The sequence below is a fragment of the Auxenochlorella protothecoides genome (assembly GCF_000733215.1).
Source record: "Auxenochlorella protothecoides strain 0710 unplaced genomic scaffold scaffold2, whole genome shotgun sequence".
In the NCBI taxonomy this organism is placed as follows: Eukaryota; Viridiplantae; Chlorophyta; class Trebouxiophyceae; order Chlorellales; family Chlorellaceae; genus Auxenochlorella; species Auxenochlorella protothecoides.
Genome location: NW_011934268.1, coordinates 229,055 through 249,456, shown reverse-complemented (window position 1 = coordinate 249,456; position 20,402 = coordinate 229,055). Strand labels below are relative to the sequence as shown.

Here is a 20,402-nt window from a genome sequence, read left to right as displayed (position 1 = left end):
CCCCCCCGGCCACGTCCCCGCCCTCCCATCCCCATAACCCAGGACACCACCACCCTCACGCACCTTGGCCGGGCGTGGCCCCAGGCTGCCCAGCTCGTCCTCGGCGCCGGGCTCGGGGACCTCGCGCGCCTGGTCCACCAGGACCAGCGTGGAGCCCATGCCAAACATGCCGTGGCGCGGCGCGGGGCGCACGGTGTGGTGCGCCGCCAGCTTGGCGGCGACGTGGGCGGGGACCAGGCCGCCGCGCTGGCGGTCGGCCATCACCGACAGGTGGCGCTGCAGGTAGTCGCGCGCGTCGTCGCCCAGGTCCGAGCCGAAGGAGGCCTCGGAGCGGGGGGTGTCCACCTCCGACGCGGCCTGGTGTGGTTGGGGGGGAGGAGGGGGGGGGCTCAGAGAGGAGGGGGGCTGGGTGAAGTGGTCCTGTGAATAGGATGCAGAGCGCGGAGTGCGGAGTTCATGGGAGGGAGGAATGGGTGACGAGGGGCGGGCGGTTGGGGGGAGACGAGGGTTTGCTGGAATACACCGGCAGCCTCACACGAGGCAGGTGAGGGGGCCAGCTGCGTATGTGCACCCCTGCGTACGTGCAGCCCCGCTACATACACCCACCAGTCACAACCCCCCATCAAGCCAGCCGCTCAGGAACGCACTATGCTGCCCACGACCGAGCCGCTCTGGGGCAGGAAGCCGATGTCCTGGGGCTCCACCACCAGGAAGGAGAAGATGACGAGGCCTGGCGAGGGTGGATAGTGCAGGAGGGGTGTGGGGGGAAGGAGCGTCACCGGCAAGCCCACCGCCGCACAGTGAACCGCGGGCCCACTATTCACATCCGAGCAGGGCGCCTGCACGGCATCCCGCATGCTCCCAGCGCTGGCCCTGCGCACCCATCACGACTATGACGATGCCGGGGACGATGAAGGACCAGCCCCAGCCGTACTGCAGCATGTATGCCGCCAGCAGCGAGCCCAGGATGTTTCCTGGAGGGTGAGGGGAGTCCTGGGGTTGGGTTCCCTGCGGCGCCAGACATGCCTCGCCTGTCTCCCAAGGCAGCAGCAACCTCACATGGCCCAGGGAAAGTCCACTTCTCCCACCCCCTCCCCAGTGCAACCCTCCCTCCTGCCTGCCCCCCCCCCCCCCAAAGGGACCCACCCACGGAGGTGTGCGCGTTCCAGAGGCCCATGATGAGGCCACGCTTTCCTTTCCCAAACCAGTTGGCCATCACGCTGACCACACTGGGCCAGCCGGTGGCCTGCAGCAAGCCTGTGTCGGATGGGGCGCCACGCGCTTTTGGTGAGCTTGCGCTCCAGACGCGTGCTGAGCTGGGCGCATGCTGAGTGACAGCTCTCCCTCCCAGAAGACACCACCACACACTGGAAAGGGCCTCAAGTGTCCCCCTGTCACGCCGGCTCACCTCCCACGATCTGCACGGCGATGAAGTAGCCGAGCGTGTGGATGTTGAGGAAGTAGGCTGCGCCCATGAGGATGACGCAGGTGCCGCTGCCGATCATTCCCCCTGTGGGCATGGATGGGAGGGGGGCAGGGTCGGGCATGCAGGGCTTGCGCCACCCTGTGCCAGCCGCCTCGGACGCACACAAAGAGCCTCTGCAGCCGCAGTTGCACCATGCACGCGCCGACCACCCTACCGGTGAGGAAGTATCGCAGGTCCACGCGGTCTCCAATGTGCCCAGCACCAAACATGCTGACTGTGCAGGGAGTCGGAGGAGGGGAGGCTCACTGCCCGCGCCCCACGCCATCGATGCACACCGCATCCCAGTGACCTGCCCCATGCATTGAGCAGTTGAGGGTCGATGCACGCAGGCCCTACCCTGCGACCCCGTCCATCCACCAACCCCCATTCCATCCCCCAGCGCACTGGCATAGGCTGCGAGGAAGGAGAGGTCCAGAGCCCCCAGCAGCGCATTGCCCTGCTTGGGGTCGTTGAATGGAGCCCACCCCCCTGCGTCCTCGGCCCTCCCGAGAAAGCCTACGGGGCAATGGGCATTGGGAGTGAGGGGCGGACCGCTCTTGGGTGGGGGTAACAGAATGAACAGATTCCCACTTGTTAAGACCTTGCATAAGAAGACTGAAAAGCGCACCAAACCTACTTACCCACAAAAATCCTGGAAAATTCATGCATTGGAGCCTGATATGCAGACCCCACCCCACCTGCTGCCAGGGCGTCGGTGGGTTTTGGGTTTCCACCGCTGCCGTGCAGGACCGCCTTGACAATAGATGGCGGTTTGCGGGAGGCATGGTACGAGGTGTAGCACAGAAAGGTGAGGCCCAGCACCAGGAACCTGTTTGCCTGGTGAGCAGCGGCGCGATAGGGGAGAGCGATGGTTGGAGCTCAGACTAGGGGAGTCCAAGAAGAAGCGCGATACCATGACAAGGCCAAGTCTCGGTTGCTCCAGCAGCCCAGTGCTTGGAGCCGACCGGACCGTCCCGTGCACGAGCCACAAAGGCGTCCCGTCGCCCCTACTCACCTACACGAGCGCAGACCCCCCCCAGCACCCCCTCACCTTGAGGGAGAAGCCCCGCCCGCCGGCGACCTTTTCCAGCAGCCTGTGTCCCCAGGGCGCGGAGTATGCCCAGGGGTCCATGGCTCGCGACGACGGCTCTGCGGTGTTGAGCGGCTGCGTCTCGCCCGAGGAGTCTACGACGGTGGTCTCAAAGGCCACGACGCGGCGGGGACGGTCCGGGGACCTTCGACTGGAGCTGGCTCCCACCAGGGAAGGGCGGAGGTTGGGTCTCAGGGCCCGGGCCGGTTGCTCGGCTCCGGGCGCGGCGCCTTGGTCCAAGGTTGCAGCTCGCAGAGGCGCAGGGCGGCAGAGGCAGCCTGCTGCGCTGTCGCTGCCTGCCGCACCTGGGAGAGGCAGGCGGAAAATGGAAGTTGATGTGGCTGAGAAAGGACTGATGCTGACTCTGATGACACGGCTCAGGATCACAATGATCGGGCACATGGAGTTGCCCCCCCGCCCTTGTTAGCATGCAGGGGGTCCCACCTCAGAGTCAGGGGTACGCCACCAAACTGAGGGTCTACGGTACTCCTGCAGGGGAGGGGCCGGTGAGGAAGACCTGATCGGGGGCCTTTACATCATTGAGGAGGGGCGGGATGGAGGGGCTGAGCCCAGCACTGCCGGAAGGAGCCACCACCGTTCAGTCGATCAACTTCCGAGAGGGCACAGACACTGGAACTATCATGCCAAGCACCAAACCATACCATCATGCAAGTGTCCCGAGGGAGGCGCGGCGGGAGATGGGATCCTTGAGCAAGCGCGTGCCACCTCCAACCCTGCCATCAGTGCGCACCTGGGCCGGTCGATACACGGTGTCGTCAGTAAACGAGCCAAATCTGTTTTGAACGAGTTCAGAGGATGATTCTGGCAAGCTTACCAACCTGGTGTCACCTCCGTGACTCTGCTGGCGGTTCTGTAAGCGCGCGGAGGTGGTAGGACGGTACATGCACCTGCTGCTGGACGGTCCCCTCACGATTCCCCTTTCAACTTCTAGTCAATCATCATACAATTGCCTCAAGCTGTATGATACGCCTCACCATCACACTCACGCACATTCAAGAACGTGAAATATATGACTACAAATCTCCTTGCCTTGCACCCACACCTTGGTTCTCAAAGCATGCATTGCTGCAGCATGGTGAAGCCAGTCGGGAGCAGCAACGCTGATTCGGATACATGCACAATGTAGCACAGGGACATCGCTATAAGTAACTCCCTACCTTTGGTGCCCTACTTTTGATGCTTCACATCCAACTTAGAGGCTCATTTCCTTGACAGGGGCCTAGGCCATATCTGATGTCATTCAGCAACAATGAGTGGGTGACAAGTATGTATTCGAAGCTGTGTCTAGTGGATTCACTCACAGCGTGAAGCCTTGGAAGGCATTAGCAATCGTTTTGCCCTGCCTAGGGTTTCAGCTTGGCGGCAGGCGCCAACGTTGTCCTCCGCCATTGACGATTCCCACCCGTATCCAAGCCACATCCAATTTCGCAATGCTAAGACCCAGCCACTTACGTCGACTCGTGGTTAAAGTGTTCGGCAGCTCTCGTAAGCTTTATTGTCGGTATTTCTTGCATGCCGCGGCCCGACTCGTCGGCGCAAGAAGGCCATGAGGATGGTTTTTGCTCTGTTGAGGATTGCACATCAACCATCGGCTGGAAAACTATACAGACTCCGCATTGCTCGGTGCGACGGGCTCGAGATCTCGCGCGAGCCGAGTCCCGCCTAGGAGGTCGCTTTCCGAGATGGGCCACTACGACGTCATCGTGGTTGGCGCGGGAGGCACGATGGGTTCGAGTGCCATGTACCACCTGGCAAGGTCTGGGTCCAAGGCAAGCAGGCGGGGAGTCAAGGGTGGGTGTGGCGCATGCACGAAACGGTCGCGTTGATCAGCGAGCGGCATTCGAGGGGTTAAGGCTGAGAGTTTCCAAGAGGCTGACGGCTTCCCGTAATTTTGAAGCTATAGAGGCCATTGCATGTGGCCCTCAACAAGTCTAGTTGAAGCACTGGACTTTACAAAATTCCTGTATGCCAGGCCTGGCCACGTGGTGTTCCCTTCAGCAGCTGTGCTCTGATGATTCTCCCATTCAACAGGTGCTGGGTCTGGAGGCCCAGCCACAGGCTCCTCACACCGCCGGCTCACACCATGGGCTGACACGGATCATCCGCCTGGCCTACGCAGAGCACCCTTGCTACGTCCCCCTCCTGAAGCGTGCCTTCGAGCTCTGGCGCCAGCTGGAGGTGGAGAGTGGGCAGGTGGGTTTCCCGGGAAGGGGATTGGGACTTGCCCTGCAAGGGGGGGCGCACCAAACCTTGGGCCCCCCTGCATCTGCCTTACGTACATCCCTAGCATGAGATTGCACCTCCCCCAAACCCCCTCCTGCCCCCAGGACCTGCTCAAGGAGACGGGGTGCATAAACATGTCACCCAAGTCGCTGCCAGACTCTTGTTTCAAGGGGGCGCAGGCCTCAGCCCAACTGCACGGCCTGACGCACGAGGTCCTGACGCCTGCCGAGCTGCAAGGACGATGCCCTGGGTACGCGCCGCCCGAGGACTTCCAGGTGAGGAGTCCCCTGGGTTTGGATTCACAATCCTTGTCACGCATGCTTGCTCCCACATCCTCTGCCTGCCTGCTTGCCTTTTGTCGCTGGCATGCACTCTCAGCCTGTCCCCACTCGATCCCCCTTCCAAATATCCAGATCATCTTGGAGCCGGTGGGCGGCGTGCTCTGTCCCGAGCGATGCATCGCAGCCCACCTCGCGGGCGCCGCGGCCGCCGGGGCGGAGGTGCTGTACGGCGCCGCCGTCACGCGATGGGGTGTAGAACCCGGCGGCCAGGTCAGCGTCCAGGCAGGGCCCGACGCTCAGACCCACACGGCCGACAGGCTCATCCTGGCCCCCGGCGCCTGGCTTCCCAGGCTCGTCCCTGAGCTCAAGGCAAGGCGGGTGTTACTGCGCGGCCCCTTCTGTTTCTCGATGCCTTGAGCCTTGGGGTGGGAGGGCGGTGCATCTCTGGAGGGCGGTGCCGAGCCTTCGATTTAGGGGTGTCTGGACTGGAAGTGGGCCAACCTCCTGCCATAGCTGCACGGTGGGGGTGACTCTTAAGCACAGCGCCGTGCACACATGTTCCACTTCCAGAGCTCCTGACCTGGGCTCACAATCCCCCCCGCCCCCACCCCCGCCCCCTTTACTTACCACCCCAGAGCTTGCTGACCGTGGAGCGCCAGGTGGTCGGCTGGTTTGACATCGAGGGCGACGCCTCCCACTTCAGCCCAGACAGCTTCCCGGTGGCGGTGCTCGACGACGAGACCGGGATGTTCTACGCCTTCCCCGCGGACGCGCACGGCTTCAAGATCGGGAAGATGCACCACCGACGGCAGGTCACCGAGCCGGACGCCCTGGACCGAGCCATCGTCCCAGAGGACGAGGCCACGCTGCGAGTTGCAGTCCAGCGGTACTTCCCCGGCGCCGCAGGGAGGCTGAACCACGCGGCAGCCTGCCTCTTCACAAACACCCCAGATGAGGACTTTGTGATAGACGTGCACCCCCGCCACCCCCAGGTGAGGAGAGGGTGTCGCTGGGAGGTCGGTGTGCCGATTCCTCCCCGTGCCGGGGATCAGATCTCGCAGCCCCGGGGAGGCATGCGCTGCCGCCGCCCTAGGCCCCCATACACGACCAAGACCATGTCCATTCCCCCAAATCTGAATTCCGCACAGGTGATCATCTGCTCGGCGTGCTCAGGTCACGGCTTCAAGTTTGGCAGCGTGATCGGGGAGGTCCTCAAGGATCTTGCTCTGACGGGCGGCACATCCCTGGACATAGACTTCCTGAGGCTGAGCAGCCTTCGGAAGGGCCAGGCTGCGGTGCTCGAGGAGTTTGGCAAGCAGGAGCCCGCCTCGGCATGAGCTTGCTGTGAGAGGTCAAGGCACAGGGGCCACTGGCCGCCTGTCGATGTGCGTGCTTGAGATGGACTTGTATTGCTTGCTTACCAAGGACATCGTGCATCTACAGTCCTGGGTATGGCTATGCGTCCTGAAAACACTGAAGCTTCGACTGGAAACGAATGCCTGATCAAGTAGTAATGTAATCATCTATCATACACAGTCTCCTAAACCAGAAGCAGTGCTGGTGAATCTGACGACATGACAGATGCGCACAACGAAACCCTAATCCATGTTGCTCCGACTCGAGCCAATCGATACGCGGCGCACCCGCGGGGTCAAGTCTGCATGCTTCGAGATGTCCGGAAGGCGGTATCTTGATTGACGAAGAACAATTACAAATCTGACACAAACATCGAGAGATCGGGTGTGTAAGACCTGTACGCTACAACCCTCCGACCCTAGCTCAGGCTAGAGAACTGGGCCAATGTTCGATGTGATTGTGGTTGGGGCGGGAGGGACCATGGGGTCCAGTGCCCTGCATCACTTAGCCAAGTCTGGTGTGAAGGTGAGACCGGGTTCCCGACCTTGGATCCGGGGGCCAGGGCGAGATCCACACCGGCGCTGGACAATCTCGCTGTTTGTTCAACTCTCGTCCGTGTCAAGCCACCGCTCCTGTGTGGCCTCTCAAGAATCATTTTGCCTGGCGTTGCCCCGTTTGAATCATTCTTACGTGTGTCTGGTACAATTGCATCACTTGGTGTGGCTTTCCATCTTACAGGTCTTGGGGTTGGAGGCTCAAGCCGAGGCGCCTCACTCAAACGGCTCCCACCATGGGCACACTCGGGTGATCCGTACAGCCTACGTGGAACATCCTTCCTATTTGCCCCTTCTTGGTCGCGCCCACCAGCTCTGGCAGGAGTTGCAGCAGGCATCGGGGCAGGTGAGCGATGGAGCAGAGACAAGTGGGTGATTGTTGTGACGCATTCTGCACATGCAAGAGTGCCGTCCAGGCTCGAAGGGCACTCCAGGCTTCAGAGTCCTCTATCCCCCTTTCTCCCCCCCCTCCCCACACACAAAGGTTCTGCTGGAGACCACAGGGTGCATCTATTCATCGGAGGGTACCCTGGAAAATTCATGCACACAGCATGCCATTCATGTTGCTGGTGAGCATGCTTTGGAGCACCGTATTTTGGCGAAGGCTGAAGCTGCCAAACTCTTCCCGGGCTATCGCGCTTTCCCAGAGGATGCAAAGGTGATGAAGGGCTGGGGATTGCTTTGCCTGCCAAGCTTCATGCACAGGAAGAGGTGCGGGATCCAGGCAGCAAGGGGCCCCTGGTACGCCCGCGATAGAATGCGAAGTAAAGCCTGGCGCATCAGGCTCTATTGCACAGCACCATGCCTCTGGACTCTTTGATCAACACCAGCATTATACATCCCCACCCAACAGTTCATGTATGAGCCAGCAGCGGCTGTGCTGCAGCCAGAGGGCTGCATTCGTGCCTCCCTCACCCTTGCCCTCTCAGCGGGAGCTGAGCTGGTCTGCGGGGCAGCGGTGACAGGGTGGCGGGTGGACGATCAGGGGACTGTCCATGTCCACACCAGCAAGGGGGAGTACGAGGGCAGGAAGCTCATCCTGGCGCCTGGGGCATGGCTTCCCAAGCTGGTCCCCGAGCTGCAGGTGCGCGTCGGCTGCATGCTTTGCCACGCTGTGCTTCCCCTGGCATGGCATCGTCCCCTTACATGCCCATGTTCCACCCCACCAACACAGAGCCTGCTCAGCGTGGAACGGCAGGTGGTGGGCTGGTTTGAGGTCTTGAACGGGTCTGCAGACTTTGATGCTGACCGATTCCCCATGTTTGTCATGGACGACAGGGACGGGTGAGGCGGGTGGGTGGGTTTGGTGGTTGAGAGAGGGAGGCTGGTACGGGAATTCTCAATGAATGACATACAATGGCACTGTATGGTGGGTTACTTGGGGTAGGAGGATTATTTCTCAACCTCCGTAATCTTCTCGAGCAGCGCAGATGCTACTATGGTAAGATGGTGCTCCAGATCATTGACAGACTGCAGTGTGTGATCGCGACCAACTGAGGGTCGGCAGCCATTCGGGCGTCAACAAAGCTTCGCGACACTTCCGAGGGCGCACAGTGTATGGGTCCCAGGGTCACAGACCTCGCCAGAGCCCAGGTCCATGCTCGCTGCCTGCCTGTGCAGGGTTTCCCAAAGACGCCCGCGGTTTCAAGTTTGGTAAGATCCACCATCTGGGAGAGATTGTCGACCCTGACAGGGTGGCACGTCACACCACTAGCCTCGACGAGGCCACCCTACGCCGGGCGGTGCACAAGTACTTCCCCGGCGCGTCGGGCCCCCTGAACCATGCCGCCGTCTGCCTGTACACCAACACACCAGATGAGCACTTCCTGGTCGACCAGCACCCCAACCATCCCCAGGTGGGGGGATTGACGAGGGCTGGAGGAGGAGGCCGCCTCTGCATCTGCCTGGGCATGGCCCACGGCGGCACAGGGGCGCCCCTGCCACTTGACCCCTCCCGTCCTCCACCCCACCCCAGGTCATCCTCTGCTCCGCGTGCTCGGGCCAGGGCTTCAAGTTTGCCAGCGTGATGGGCGAGGTGCTCAAGGACCTGGCCGCCAGCGGCGCCACTCGCCACGACATCGCCTTCATGCGCCTGGATCGCAAGCGCCCAGGCCACGCCCAGGTTCTCGACAGCTTCCAGGAGAGCGCACAGGGTCTGCAGCCCTCCTCTCGGCTCTAGCGGCAGGGGGGCAGCCTGTCGGAAGCGGCTGGTGCGCGAACAGAACATTGCAGTTCAATATGTCTCGGCATTGACTCCACCCTCCCTGCACTCACTGATTATTTCAAGCGATTGCCGCCTGGGGGTGCCACTTGGCATCGCCGCAGTGCTTCCTATGAACTGCTTCCACACGGTGCAACACTGTTACATAACTTCATGCCCTCACAACCACACGCTTCTTTCCCAAGCTGGCACTGGACGAGGGTCCTGTGCCCTTTCTTGGCTTCTTCTTTATGCTAGGCATGATGAGCTTGGGACGCTTGGCCGCCGGGCGAGCCTCCTCTGGCTCGGAAGCAGGCTCTTGCACCGCATGTGCAAAGGCTGCGCTGCTGGGTAACCCTGGCCCCCCGCTCGCCGGTAGTGGTAGGGTTGGCGCCTCCGGCAGGGGAGGTGGCGCAGCGGCAAAGGCAGCCCCTGGAGGAAGGGCACGAGGAGTGAATTCTCCTCAGAGATTGCTGTTTGACTGGTAAGGAGCCAGGCAACTACACGCGAGCTCTCACCCTGCCAGGGCCGCATGCCCAATGCCACTTCGGCCCTAATCCCCCAAAGAACTCGTGCTCCTCCCACCTGTCAGCTGGCTCTTCAGGAACACCTTGGCCAGGAGCTTTCTGGAAGCAGTGTGGTGCAGCCGCAGCGTCCTGTCCAGGCCGGCTGATGCCAGGATTGGCAGGGTGGGATGGAGGGTCAGAGCCTTCACAGAGCCTGTGCAGGGACGGGGTGATATAACAGGTTTCACGGACGCCACGCATGAAGCCTCGGGCACCTGGCACTCTGCACCTGGCCTAGCGCACCGGCCGGGAGGGCAATACCATCCTCGATGCCACCAGGAAACTGCGCCACCCCTTTCGTCCCCCCCCCCCCCCCCCTTACCTCGCCCGTCTCCAAGTCGAGACCTAGAGAGCAAAAGCCCCAGGCGAGGAGAACACCCCCTCCTGCATCGCCTCCCAGGAACCCCCACCATCGCACCTGCGGCCCCCTTTATACCCCCCACCACGAGGCCGCTGGGCAGCTCCAGCACCGCAATCTGCCCCTGGCCGTTAGCGACCCAGCAACGCGTGCCGCTGGGCTCAGACGCCAGTGCCGTGATTCTTGCCTCGCCCCAGCCCACGTCCAGCTGCGGGCGCCGGCCTGCGGCCGTGTCGTACAGCCGCACCCGGTGGTGGCCCGTGCCCACCACCAGCCGGGCGCCGGCGGGTTCCTCCTCGCCCGCCGGGGGGGGGGGAGGGGGGCAGAAAGGCCAGTGCGGTGTTCCAGGGCCGGTCCACGAGGCCTACGCGGCTGGGTTTGCCCCCCCGCCCGGCAAACGCGACGCCGCCGTCGGCGAGGGCGTGCAGGCGCAGTTCGCACCCCCTGCCCCCGACCGCCAGCAGGCGGCCGGTGGGGTCAACCCCGGAGCACTCCACCTCCTTGCAGGCCGCCTGCCAGCGCCAGGCCTCCGCCCAGGCCCCGTCGTCAGGCTGCCGGGCAAAGCCGCGCACACAGCCGCCGGCCGACACCGTCACGATCGTGGGCTCACCCGACCCGGGCACGACGTGCACGCTTCGCACCCCCTCCCCGCTCCCGCTGGCGGCAGGCTGGAGGGGGGCGGCGGCCTCGCCGTTCAGACCCTGCAGGCACGACACCTCGCCGTCCGCCTGGCCCACCAGCAGGGCATCGGGGCGGGTGCCCTCGCCGGGCAGGCTCGCCAGGCTTGTGATCGCCCTCGCAGCGCTCACAGTCCCCCTTGACGGTGAAGGTGGTGAAGTGAGGAGTAGGAGGATGCTCCAGGTGTACAGGGTACGTGGGGATGGCCCCTGCAGAGTACCATTTACTGGAGTCCCCCACTCCCTCCCCATACAACTCACCAGGTCGCGGAGCGAGCAGCGGTCGCGTACTGTGCTGCCACATCGACAACTGCATGAGTGATGGTGAGGCTTGAGCCGATACTCAGTACAAAGGCACCATGCCAGCTAGCCCTGGATGACGGTACGTTGCGGCCTCTAGCGAGCCGCTGCTGGCACCCGAGCCCAGCACTCACCCTTCACTTGGCCTAGCTCATCTGATACGAGGACTCGGAGGGGAGGCGAGCTCTTGACATCCGTCATTGGAAACAATGTAGCATGATAAATACAAATATACCACGTTCGTGTCCTTCCCAGAAGACTCTGCAAGGGACGTCGAGCACCCACTGGCCGAAGGCGCCGGCGCCCTCATCGTAGGCCCGGGGCAAAGGTGCCAGGCATGAACACGAAAGGAGGGTTCGGGTGGGGTGTCGAGGTCATAAGCATATATCAAACTCAACATGGGTGCCAAAGGGAAGACCGTGAAGCGCCGAACCCCCAAGCGGGGAAAGAAGGCTTGGCGCAGCATCGACACAGACGATGTGGGTTTTAGGAGAGGCGCATGGTGGGGGTTCCTGCTCACGGTGCATGGGTTGGATTAGCATACCCTGCCAAACCCATGACGATGTGCAGGTCACTGCAGCTGCGGCAGAAAAATCCAGGCAGGAGCGGCAGGGGCTGGACTTCGACCGTGTCCCAGATGCAGACTTGTTCTTTGTCGACAAGGTGACTCCCGGGATGAGCCGAGGGGCGCTGGGTCTTGGGACAGAGGACTAGAATTCAAGTATTCAAGTGCACACGACATGGATCTTCGCCTCCTGAGCCCCTGCATGCCATCGGCAGGGTGATGCGAGTGCTGGCCCCTCGACCTCCGACGTGGAGGCCCCTGCTGCCGAGGCACCCGCCAAGCTCAGCAAGAAGGAGGCGGCCCGCGCCCGACCCCTCCGCTCCCAGGCCATCCTGGCGGCTGCCCACACCGCCACCCCGGTGCACCAGATCCGCGGCGGCGTGAAGAAAGCGCAGAAGAACGGCAATTCCGGTGTGGTGGCAGCCTCCGGAGGGAACACCGGGCTCGCCCGCCAGGGAAAGAACGACGCAACAAGGCTGTACGACCTGTGGGACGACGGGCCCTCCGCGCTCAGTCGTGCCGCCCGGAAGAAAGCGGCGACGCGCAGCCTGCACAGGGACGCCGTGCGTGCTGTGGAGGTTGACGCACCGGGGTGCTCCTTCAACCCCGACCCCGAGGAGCAGCAGGAGGCCATCGCCGTGGCCGTGGCGGCGGAGATGAAGAAGATTCACCAGCAGGTGGGGCAGCCTAGATCCTGGGCTGTCTGCCCATGGCACCCTGTACCATGGTATGGGGCTCTTCAATGGGCCAACAGCTATTCCCTCTCTTCCCCTCTTGCAACGACAATAGGATGCCATGCCGACGGCGCCGCCCAAGAAGGTGGATTATGACGTGGAGGAGGATGAGCTGGCGCTGCTCCAGGTGGACGAGCCAGAGTCAGAGGAGGAAGACGTCATAGAAGGGGCAAGGGATCCTGGGGCGGCATCGAAGACCGGGCCAATGAAGGTGGGGTTATAGAATAGGGGCTGTCCCTTCCTCGTATAGATGTTTCTGTGACCCGAGCTAGCCTTCGTGAGAAACCGTCACTGCTGGACTCCCACCCTCGCTGGGCCTGGACCTTGTGCATGCTTCTCTCTGCCCTGCAGAGGAAGAAGACAAAGGTGGACAGGAATCGTGCAGCCAGGCGGAAGGCGGCCGAGGTGGCACAGGCGGCAGCCCGAGCTGCCAAGGCGAAGCGTGCCGCCCTCGCAAACCTGCCCACCCTCTTGAAGGAGATTGATGCAGAGCAGGAGGAGCTTGCAAGCCGCCGGCTGAGGCGCAAGGTGGGTGGGGAGTTGGAGAGGATTCTCGAGGCATGCTGCCCGTTGGGGCCCAGACGGGGTGCAGAACAACCTGCGCCTGGTATCCCTAACGCTGCCTGGACCCACCCCCCCCACCTTCATTGTACGCAGCTGGACAAGGCGGAGACCACAGCGGGTCTCCCGCCCCGGCTGGGCAAGACCAAGTTTGAGGGCATGCCCCTGCAGCTGCTGACGACAGACGAGGTGAATGGCAGCCTGAGGAAACTCAAGCCCACAGCGTCTCTGGCCAAGGACAGGTGGGTCGAGCTGCCGCGCTGGCAGGGGTTGAGAGCTGGATGGCAGTTGTACTGCCGGTGGCTAGCCAAAGCTTAGATTTCCTGTCTACGCCCCATTGGGATTCCTGGAAACCGGTCATGTCACTGATCATGTCCCTGCTTTTTGCTCTGATGCTATGGCGTTGGATCTGGCACCAGGTAGCACGCTTGAAAGGATATTTCAACTGCTGACGCAAGAGTCATGTTTCCCCTGGCTCGGCTGATGGCTCCTACCCTCCAAACCCTCCAGATTCAAGAGCCTGCAGCAAAGAGGCATCATAGAGCCTCGCAAGCAGATCAACAAGAAGACGCCCAAGCGCGTCGCCTTCATCCGCGGAGAGAAGGGGGAGACTGAGAGGGAAGGGCACGCTGCCATCCTCGCCGCGCGGCAGAGGGCCAAGGGCCGCGCCTAATTCAGGAACGCTGCTTGCCTGGTACGTCAGGCTTTTCCATGCGCCGCGGTCTGGGCAGCATGCTGCAGTGCGCGCTGCCTGGTGAGCAAGTGCCTGACGGTGTTGAGCTCCTTGGTGCGCAGCATGAGCAGCCTGGAAAGTGGGAATGGGGAGGGGGGGTCAGGGAGCAGATCAGGGTATACTTTTAGGCGGGGATCATTAAGTTCAAGGCTCAGCCAGATCAAAGGACCGCGATGGGCCCCCCCTCTAAAAGACGCACGCCAAATGGGACTGATTCACTTGTTGCTATCAGATGAGGTAAAGGAGCCGGTGCGGTCTCAAAACTAGTTATGAGGGTTGGTCTTTCTGTATGCCGTGCCCACCATCCGAGCATGCCACCCAGGCACAAGCGCCTTCCCACCTCTCGCTGCGAGCTGCGCTCTCCTGCGCGGCCCTCACACATGCGTCCGCCTCAGCTGCTATACCCGCCTTCTCTGCCTCAAAAGCCTCCGCCAGAGCGACTATGTCGGCATGCAGCGCTCCCATGCTGGCCCGACAGAGCTCAAGCTCCCGCGCCTGGCAATCGAGGGGTGGGTATACGGAGGCTTGGCGGCTGACGGCGCATGCCGTGCAGTCATCTACTTGGGAGCTCGCTGCTCCCCCCCCCCCCGCAAAGCCGCCCGGCCTGAGCCCCAGACCGGCGGGCTGCCCTCTCGCCGACGTCCCGCGCCTCCTGCGCCTCCCGCCCCAGGCAGGCCAGGCTTTCTTCTCGGCTCGCCAGCAGGCGCTGCACATCCTGCGCACCCTGCCTCGAAAAGGGAGGGGAGGGGTTCAGTGCAACAGGTTCGCATCTGGGTGTGAATGCCGGTGAACAGAAGCTCCTGGGACTGGGCTGGCATTTGCAGCTGGTGGTCAGACACGCTCAGAGACTGTCGGGTGCCACGCCTGCCCCATGGCCCTCATGCATGCTCGAGTGTCAAACACCCTGGCACGCAGCCAGTCACGTCCCCTCAGCACACCCTGGACCACGCCAGCCCAGCAGCGCGCCCCACCTCCCCGCAGGCCTGCAGCCTCTCGGCCAGGCCTCGGTTGGCCAGCACCAAGTCGTGTATACGCGCCGCGAGCTGGCCCAGCTGCTCCCGGCCGGGAACGCCCGCCTCTGGCTCGGCCGGCCGCCTCCCAGCCGAGTCCAGGGCCGCCTGCAGGACGTTGATGCTGGTCAGGAGGCGGGCGTGCTCTGCATGCTGAGCCTGGAGCTCCAGGGACTGGTCCGCGAGGAGGGCACGGCAACATGCCAGCTCGCGCTCGGTGACCTCCGCTCGACGCCGCCACCCATCCTCGGCCCCCCGCAGAGCCGCGGCATGCTCGACCTCCACGGAGGCGGCGATGGAGCGCAGGTCCTCCATCTCCTGCCTGAGCCCGGCTGCCTCATGCCTTGCAGACTCCAGCTGCTTGGCCGAGGAGGAGAGCCGCTGCTGCAGCGCTGCTGCGACCTGCAGGCCGTCCGCCTCCTGCGCGGCCAGTCGGCGGCCCAGCTCAGCATTCTCCAGGCATTTTTGCTCGTACAACTCAATGTAGCGCTGCGCTTGGGTGGTCAGGACCCGTATCCTGCGGTGTCAAGGGTAGAGCCCAGCCCCCATCTCACACATGCCCGGGTGCGGCAAAACTGATCTGACGGGAAACACAAAGATGGGACTCGGCATGCGATACTGATTTATCTGTATGACCTCTCTGAGCTGTCGTCTGCCTGCGCCACAGCTTGTCCCTCGACCAAGTATGCCCTGGTCGACATGGGGAGTCAACCCCAGAGGAGGATGGATGTCGTACCAACCCCGTTCTGCACACTTTGGCCAGCGAGCGCCTTGGGATTATTCGAATCATGTTTCATGTATGTGTTCTGCTGCTGTGTACCCCCCGAATCGACTGCGGGAGGCACATGCGCTATCCGAGCTGTCCCCACGGCCGACGGAACGTATGCAGGCTCCCAGCGCGCCCACGGGCTCGATCGTGTCGCGTGGGTCAAACATATCGAACATCGAGCTGCTGCATGCGATGCTACAACTTCTTACCAATTGCATGCTGATTCAGTGAAATCAATTCAGCAAGCAGGCACCTCGGCCAGATGCGAGGCTCCCTGTAGCACGGCCACTGCGATCACTCTCGAGAGGGGCCAGACCTTCACTCGTACTCCGCCCAGACACCCGCGCTCACCGCCATGGCCAGGGGGGGTCGCAGCGGGCGGGCTCGCGGGGAGGTTGCGGAGATATGCAAGGCCTTGGACCACCTCACCTCCATGAACGGCGCCAAGCCTGAGGTCATCCAGATGAAGAGGGACTGCTTCCAGAAGCTGCTCCGCTACATGACACAGGTGGGCAAGAGACTAAATTTTGGATTCGTCTTGCTGCAGGCCCCCAAAATGCAGGGTGCAGGGCCAGGCTGCCGCAGAAGGTCCCCTCAGGGTACTGGTAGCCCTTCCCGCATGCGCTGCTGAGCCTGTCGCCCTAGGAAGGTCCCAGATACATCTAATCCCTGGTCTGTATACCCCAGACCCTCCGTCCTTCTCTCTTTCCAGGGCATCGACATGTCTGCCGCCTTCGTCCCCGTCACCAAGTGCGTGGCGCTGTCCAAGTCGGACCTGCCACTGAAGAAGATGCAGTACTTGTACCTGCGCACCACCGCGCGCCAGAACAGCTCGGTGGCACTGCTGGTGGTGCAGACCCTGCTCAACGACTGCAAGGACCTGGACCCTACCATTCGCGGCGCGGCCCTGCGCTCCATGGCCTCCCTCCGCGTCCCGGAGCTCATGGACACCGTGGTGCGTGCAGCGCTTTCCTGATGTTGGGATCAGGGGTCTGTGACGGCTGGGAGAGTTGGTGGAGTGGATGGTCGCTGGATTGCGGGCACTTGAAAGGGCCTCACCACCCTCGGCCAGCTGCCGGCCAGCCCATTCCAAGCCCTGTCCTCCCCTCAACCCACCTCTCACCCCTTCTTTAATGCCCAGTTCATGGCCGTGGAGGCCGGGTTGAGGGACCCGCACCATTACGTGCGCGAGGCGGCGGTCATGGGCGTGCTCAAGTGCTGGCACGCCGACGCGGCGGGCTGCCGCCTGCGCGGCCTGTTGGGCGAGGTGGAAAGGGCGCTCACGGCTGACGGCGACGCGCAGGTCGTGGCCAACTGTCTCTACGTCATGCAGCAGGTGGGTCGGAACGTTTTTGGGGGGATCTGAATCAGGGGAAGGGGGGAAGGGGCGAGCAGGGCAGGTATTCCTGCACGGGGGAACACCCATGGGAGCATGAGACTAGCCTTCATGTCGCGGAAAGTGTGCAACAAGGCAGTACATACAACACTACAGACACCAGGCTCCCCCGAAAGCCAGGTGAGTGTCCTTAAACTCAAGTACAAGCTCATTAGTACACCCAGGTGGGCGCGCTGAAGGTGACCAGGGACCTCGTAGTCTCGCTGCTCAATCACATCCATTCCTTCTCTGACTGGGCGCAATGCTTTGTGCTGGACATCGTGGGGGATTACAGCCCCGCCTCCGAGGAAGAGCGCTTCGACATCCTGGAGGTGCGGCGGTCGGATGATGTGTGGCAGGGAGTGTGGAGGGCGGGAAGGTGGGAGGGGGGTGACGAGCGGCCGCACCCACCTGCAGCAGCCAGGCGCATGCCGCTCAAGACTCGTCGCCCTCTCTTTGACAACCCTCCCCAAGGGCCATGCCTGAAATTGCTCCCCCAAATCTGAAGACCACCTTTCATCCCCCCTGTCCAGGTGCTGGACTTTGGGCTGTCCCACACCAACAGCGCGGTGGTCATGGCCACGGTCAAGCTCTTCCTCAACCACACGGCCGCCTTCCCGGACCAGCAGTCCCAGGTCCTGGGTCGCGTGCGGGACGCCCTCTTGACCCTGGTGTCCGGCAGGGAGCACGAGGTGGTGTACGCTGCGCTTTCTAACACGCTGGTGCTCGCCAAGCGCCACCCTGACGCCTTTGCGCCGGTGGGTCCTGGGATGTCGGCAGGGATTCCGATGGTCACCTTGAGCCTCGTTGGGGATCCTCAAGTCGTAGAGGGTCCACCATCAGTGCTGGCGTCCTGGACCCTCATGGAAGTGCTGGCAGCGTTGTATGACTTGGCCCTCTCTGATCAGTCAACCCCACTCCTTGCCATCGCGCCATCGCCCTCCACATGAATACCCCTGCCCGCTCCTCTCCCATCTTAGCCCTAGCCCTAAAGCCAGCCTCCAACCCTCCCACCCTGTGCAGCTCTTCACCGACTTCTACTGCCGGTACCAGGACCCCTCCTACCTCAAGGCACTGAAGATCGACATGTTGGTGGCAGTGACCGACGCCAGCAACGCCTACGACATTGCCGAGGAGCTGAGTCAGTACATCCGGGATGTGGATGAGCAACTGGCGCGGCAGGCCATCCGGGCCGTGGCAGCCATTGCGCTCAAGGTGGGTCGGCTCTGTTTGGCGAGGGGGAAGGAGAGCTGGGCGGTGGGAGGTGGCGGACAAGCCGGGGGTGGATGCTGGGACCGCTTAATCGCCAGCGAGCACGCACCCTATCACTGTGGCGAAAGAGCTCAAGGACTGCGTTGCAGACTTGGCTCAGGCCCAAGAGTCGGCTGCAATCTTCCATGGTCGACGCTGAGCGTCGTCCATATCCCAACCACCTCCCCCTCTCTCTTTCCAATGCACACATTCTCCTCGCCAGGTGCCGGAGGTCAATGGCATCCTGGATCGGTTGCTGCTCTTCCTGGGGTACGAAAAAGATTACGTCACTGCAGAGACCTTGGTCCAGATGGCGGTGGTACTGCGGCGCTACCCAGACGCGGCGGAGGCCTGTGTCGACTCCATCGTGGAAGTCAACCCCGAGGTGGGTGGATGTTTGAAGAGGATGGTGGGAGCGTGTCTGGGCAGGGTATAGCAGCGCGGCCACCTTCTCGGGCGGTCTCCTTCCCACGAGCGATGTGCTCCTAAAAGGCGCCGGCTTTGCTCCATCGCCTGTGAACTCCCCCTCGCCCTCCGCGACTGTGATGCCTCCTACCCACCCACCCACAAGGACCAGCAAGATCCCCGACCCCTGAAAACTTTCTGCCCCGCATGCAGACGCTGGCGGGCCCGGACGAGCGGGCTGCCTACATCTGGGTGCTGGGGGAGCACGGGCAGCGCGTGCAGTCCGCGCCCTACCTCCTGGAGGCCCTGGTGGAGGGCTTCGCGGACGAGGCGGCCAAGGTGAGGCTGGCACTGCTGGCGGCGGTGCCCCGCCTCTTCTTCCGCCGCGCGCCGGAGTGCCGCGGCGCGCTGGGCGCGCTACTGGCCGCCGGCGCCGCCGACGCCGACGTGGAGGTCCGAGACCGCGCGCTGTTTGCGCTGCGCCTGCTGCGCCACGACGTGCATGCCGCGCGAGAGGTCCTGGGTGCGCCGCTGCCCCTCATCTCCCGGCCGGGGGAGGAGCAGGCCGCGGAGGTGGAGGTGCGCCCCGCTGGGTTTCGTGGAGGGGTTGTAGATCAAGGGGGGGTTCTGCCTTGGCAAGGGTGTGCCCGTGCTCATTGCTGCCGGCGACCAGGAGTTTGTGGGCATGGGGCGAGCACGCGACTCTCGGCTTGGCCACGATCGTCCCTGCTCCCCATCCCTGGAACCCTCCTCGCGCCGCAGGACCGCATCTTCGACGAGATGAACACCCTGTCGGTGCTTTACCGTGCACCGGCCTACACCTTCATCGACCCCACCATCACCAGCGTCGGTGGGTGGCGGGGGGTGGTGAGGTGTGGTATCGGCGGCATCGGGAGTCCCTGAGTCCTCTTCACGCCTGCGGAGCGCCCAAGTCTCACAGCCACGAATTCCTGGTCCCTGCCAAAGACCCACGCGGCCCCCACCCCTCTCCCATGCCAGGGGCGTACGACACGGACGGCGAGGGGTCGGAGGAGGGCGTGGCAGGCCAGGGCGCGCCCACCGACCCGACGGGGATGCTCCTGGACGTGGACACGCGGTCGGAGGCCAGCGCCGGAACCGCCGCGCCCAGCCCCACGCCCGGGTCCAGCGTACCGGACCTGCTCTCGCTCTCCTCTGGGCCGGCGGCGGGTGCCGGCAGGGGGGCCCCAGACCTGCACGTCGGCATTGGCTTCCCGCCGGCGCCGGCTCTTGCTGGCGCGGGCCTGGACTTGCTGGGCGACCTGGAGGCCGTCGCTGGCTCCTCGCCTGCTCCAGCGCAGAACCTGGGCGCGAGTCTGGGAGGGTCGGGGGCCGGGGCCGGCCAGCCAATGGACGGCGGGATTGCCGACCTGCTGGGTGGCCTGGGGTTTGGCGACCCCACGCCCGCCCGCCCCGTCACGGCCGAGGTGGGAGTAGAGGGGAACGAAAAGACGGGGCTGTTAGTGGCCTGCAGCGGCATCTGGGCCGATGCCACCCTTGCCGACCATGGCGCCCCCGCCAACCCCACACACGCCCACGCCGCTCCACCCCAGACCTTTGCGGCGCGCTGGGCTGAGCTGGCGCACAGCGCGCGCAGCGCGCAGGTGGACCTGCCGCTGGGCGTGCTTCCGGCCGTGCAGGCCAACGCCTTCCGAGACTTTGCCGACCACATCGGCCAGGCGGGGTTCCAGACCCTGGCCCGCCCCGCCGCGGGGGCGGCCCCCCCCCTCGCTTTCCAGCTCGCGACCGGCGCGGGGGTGCTGGCGCGCGTGGCGCTGGCGGCGCCGACCACCTCTGTGCGGGTGGTGCTGGAGGTGGCGGGGCCCCCAGGGAGCAACCTTCAGGATGCGCTGGAGGGCCTGCAGAACCTGCTCCTGTGCCTTTGAAGCC

At 63.5% G+C, this 20,402-nt stretch overlaps 8 protein-coding genes across 8 annotated transcripts in view; 4 read left to right on the top strand and 4 right to left on the bottom strand.

Annotated features, from left to right (window-relative positions):
- F751_2150 (Sugar phosphate exchanger 2) overlaps nucleotides 1-2,597 on the bottom strand; it is a gene marked incomplete at both ends in the record, with an annotated part of 8,430 nt that extends 5,833 nt beyond the window's left edge. Inside the window, 9 exons of the mRNA XM_011401199.1 lie at nucleotides 64-357; nucleotides 648-730; nucleotides 882-974; nucleotides 1,147-1,257; nucleotides 1,409-1,510; nucleotides 1,641-1,700; nucleotides 1,871-1,981; nucleotides 2,164-2,302; nucleotides 2,517-2,597. Of these exons, the coding sequence (XP_011399501.1) occupies nucleotides 64-357; nucleotides 648-730; nucleotides 882-974; nucleotides 1,147-1,257; nucleotides 1,409-1,510; nucleotides 1,641-1,700; nucleotides 1,871-1,981; nucleotides 2,164-2,302; nucleotides 2,517-2,597 (1,074 nt within the window). The remainder of the gene's footprint in view (nucleotides 1-63; nucleotides 358-647; nucleotides 731-881; nucleotides 975-1,146; nucleotides 1,258-1,408; nucleotides 1,511-1,640; nucleotides 1,701-1,870; nucleotides 1,982-2,163; nucleotides 2,303-2,516) is intronic.
- A 1,661-nt stretch (nucleotides 2,598-4,258) lies between these two features.
- F751_2149 (Monomeric sarcosine oxidase) lies at nucleotides 4,259-6,417 on the top strand (the record flags this gene model as incomplete). The annotated part of the gene is made up of 6 exons (XM_011401198.1): nucleotides 4,259-4,345; nucleotides 4,608-4,769; nucleotides 4,904-5,074; nucleotides 5,213-5,449; nucleotides 5,716-6,072; nucleotides 6,229-6,417. The coding sequence occupies 6 exons, from the start codon at nucleotides 4,259-4,261 to the stop codon at nucleotides 6,415-6,417; spliced, it is 1,203 nt and encodes a 400-aa protein (XP_011399500.1).
- A 463-nt stretch (nucleotides 6,418-6,880) lies between these two features.
- F751_2148 (Monomeric sarcosine oxidase) lies at nucleotides 6,881-9,169 on the top strand (the record flags this gene model as incomplete). The annotated part of the gene is made up of 7 exons (XM_011401197.1): nucleotides 6,881-6,961; nucleotides 7,313-7,358; nucleotides 7,920-8,074; nucleotides 8,165-8,274; nucleotides 8,421-8,431; nucleotides 8,611-8,846; nucleotides 8,966-9,169. The coding sequence occupies 7 exons, from the start codon at nucleotides 6,881-6,883 to the stop codon at nucleotides 9,167-9,169; spliced, it is 843 nt and encodes a 280-aa protein (XP_011399499.1).
- Nucleotides 9,170-9,743: 574 nt separating this feature from the next.
- Nucleotides 9,744-11,292, bottom strand: F751_2147 (WD repeat-containing protein 74; the record flags this gene model as incomplete). Its single annotated transcript, XM_011401196.1, has 5 exons — nucleotides 9,744-9,910; nucleotides 10,175-10,409; nucleotides 10,483-10,930; nucleotides 11,053-11,101; nucleotides 11,226-11,292. The coding sequence occupies 5 exons, from the start codon at nucleotides 11,290-11,292 to the stop codon at nucleotides 9,744-9,746; spliced, it is 966 nt and encodes a 321-aa protein (XP_011399498.1).
- A 197-nt stretch (nucleotides 11,293-11,489) lies between these two features.
- Nucleotides 11,490-13,624, top strand: F751_2146 (Uncharacterized protein; the record flags this gene model as incomplete). Its single annotated transcript, XM_011401195.1, has 7 exons — nucleotides 11,490-11,570; nucleotides 11,662-11,754; nucleotides 11,872-12,333; nucleotides 12,446-12,601; nucleotides 12,742-12,918; nucleotides 13,048-13,193; nucleotides 13,462-13,624. The coding sequence occupies 7 exons, from the start codon at nucleotides 11,490-11,492 to the stop codon at nucleotides 13,622-13,624; spliced, it is 1,278 nt and encodes a 425-aa protein (XP_011399497.1).
- Nucleotides 13,625-13,650: 26 nt separating this feature from the next.
- On the bottom strand, nucleotides 13,651-15,484 carry F751_2145 (hypothetical protein; the record flags this gene model as incomplete). Its single annotated transcript, XM_011401194.1, has 5 exons — nucleotides 13,651-13,756; nucleotides 14,025-14,179; nucleotides 14,325-14,408; nucleotides 14,656-15,211; nucleotides 15,435-15,484. The coding sequence occupies 5 exons, from the start codon at nucleotides 15,482-15,484 to the stop codon at nucleotides 13,651-13,653; spliced, it is 951 nt and encodes a 316-aa protein (XP_011399496.1).
- A 334-nt stretch (nucleotides 15,485-15,818) lies between these two features.
- F751_2143 (Beta-adaptin-like protein A) lies at nucleotides 15,819-20,398 on the top strand (the record flags this gene model as incomplete). Its single annotated transcript, XM_011401192.1, has 11 exons — nucleotides 15,819-15,971; nucleotides 16,176-16,418; nucleotides 16,605-16,799; nucleotides 17,024-17,170; nucleotides 17,372-17,596; nucleotides 17,862-18,053; nucleotides 18,313-18,474; nucleotides 18,708-19,073; nucleotides 19,257-19,344; nucleotides 19,494-20,146; nucleotides 20,252-20,398. The coding sequence occupies 11 exons, from the start codon at nucleotides 15,819-15,821 to the stop codon at nucleotides 20,396-20,398; spliced, it is 2,571 nt and encodes an 856-aa protein (XP_011399494.1).
- F751_2144 (hypothetical protein) lies at nucleotides 18,912-19,181 on the bottom strand (the record flags this gene model as incomplete). Its single annotated transcript, XM_011401193.1, has 1 exon — nucleotides 18,912-19,181. The coding sequence occupies one exon, from the start codon at nucleotides 19,179-19,181 to the stop codon at nucleotides 18,912-18,914; it is 270 nt and encodes an 89-aa protein (XP_011399495.1).
- Nucleotides 20,399-20,402: the final 4 nt, after the last annotated feature.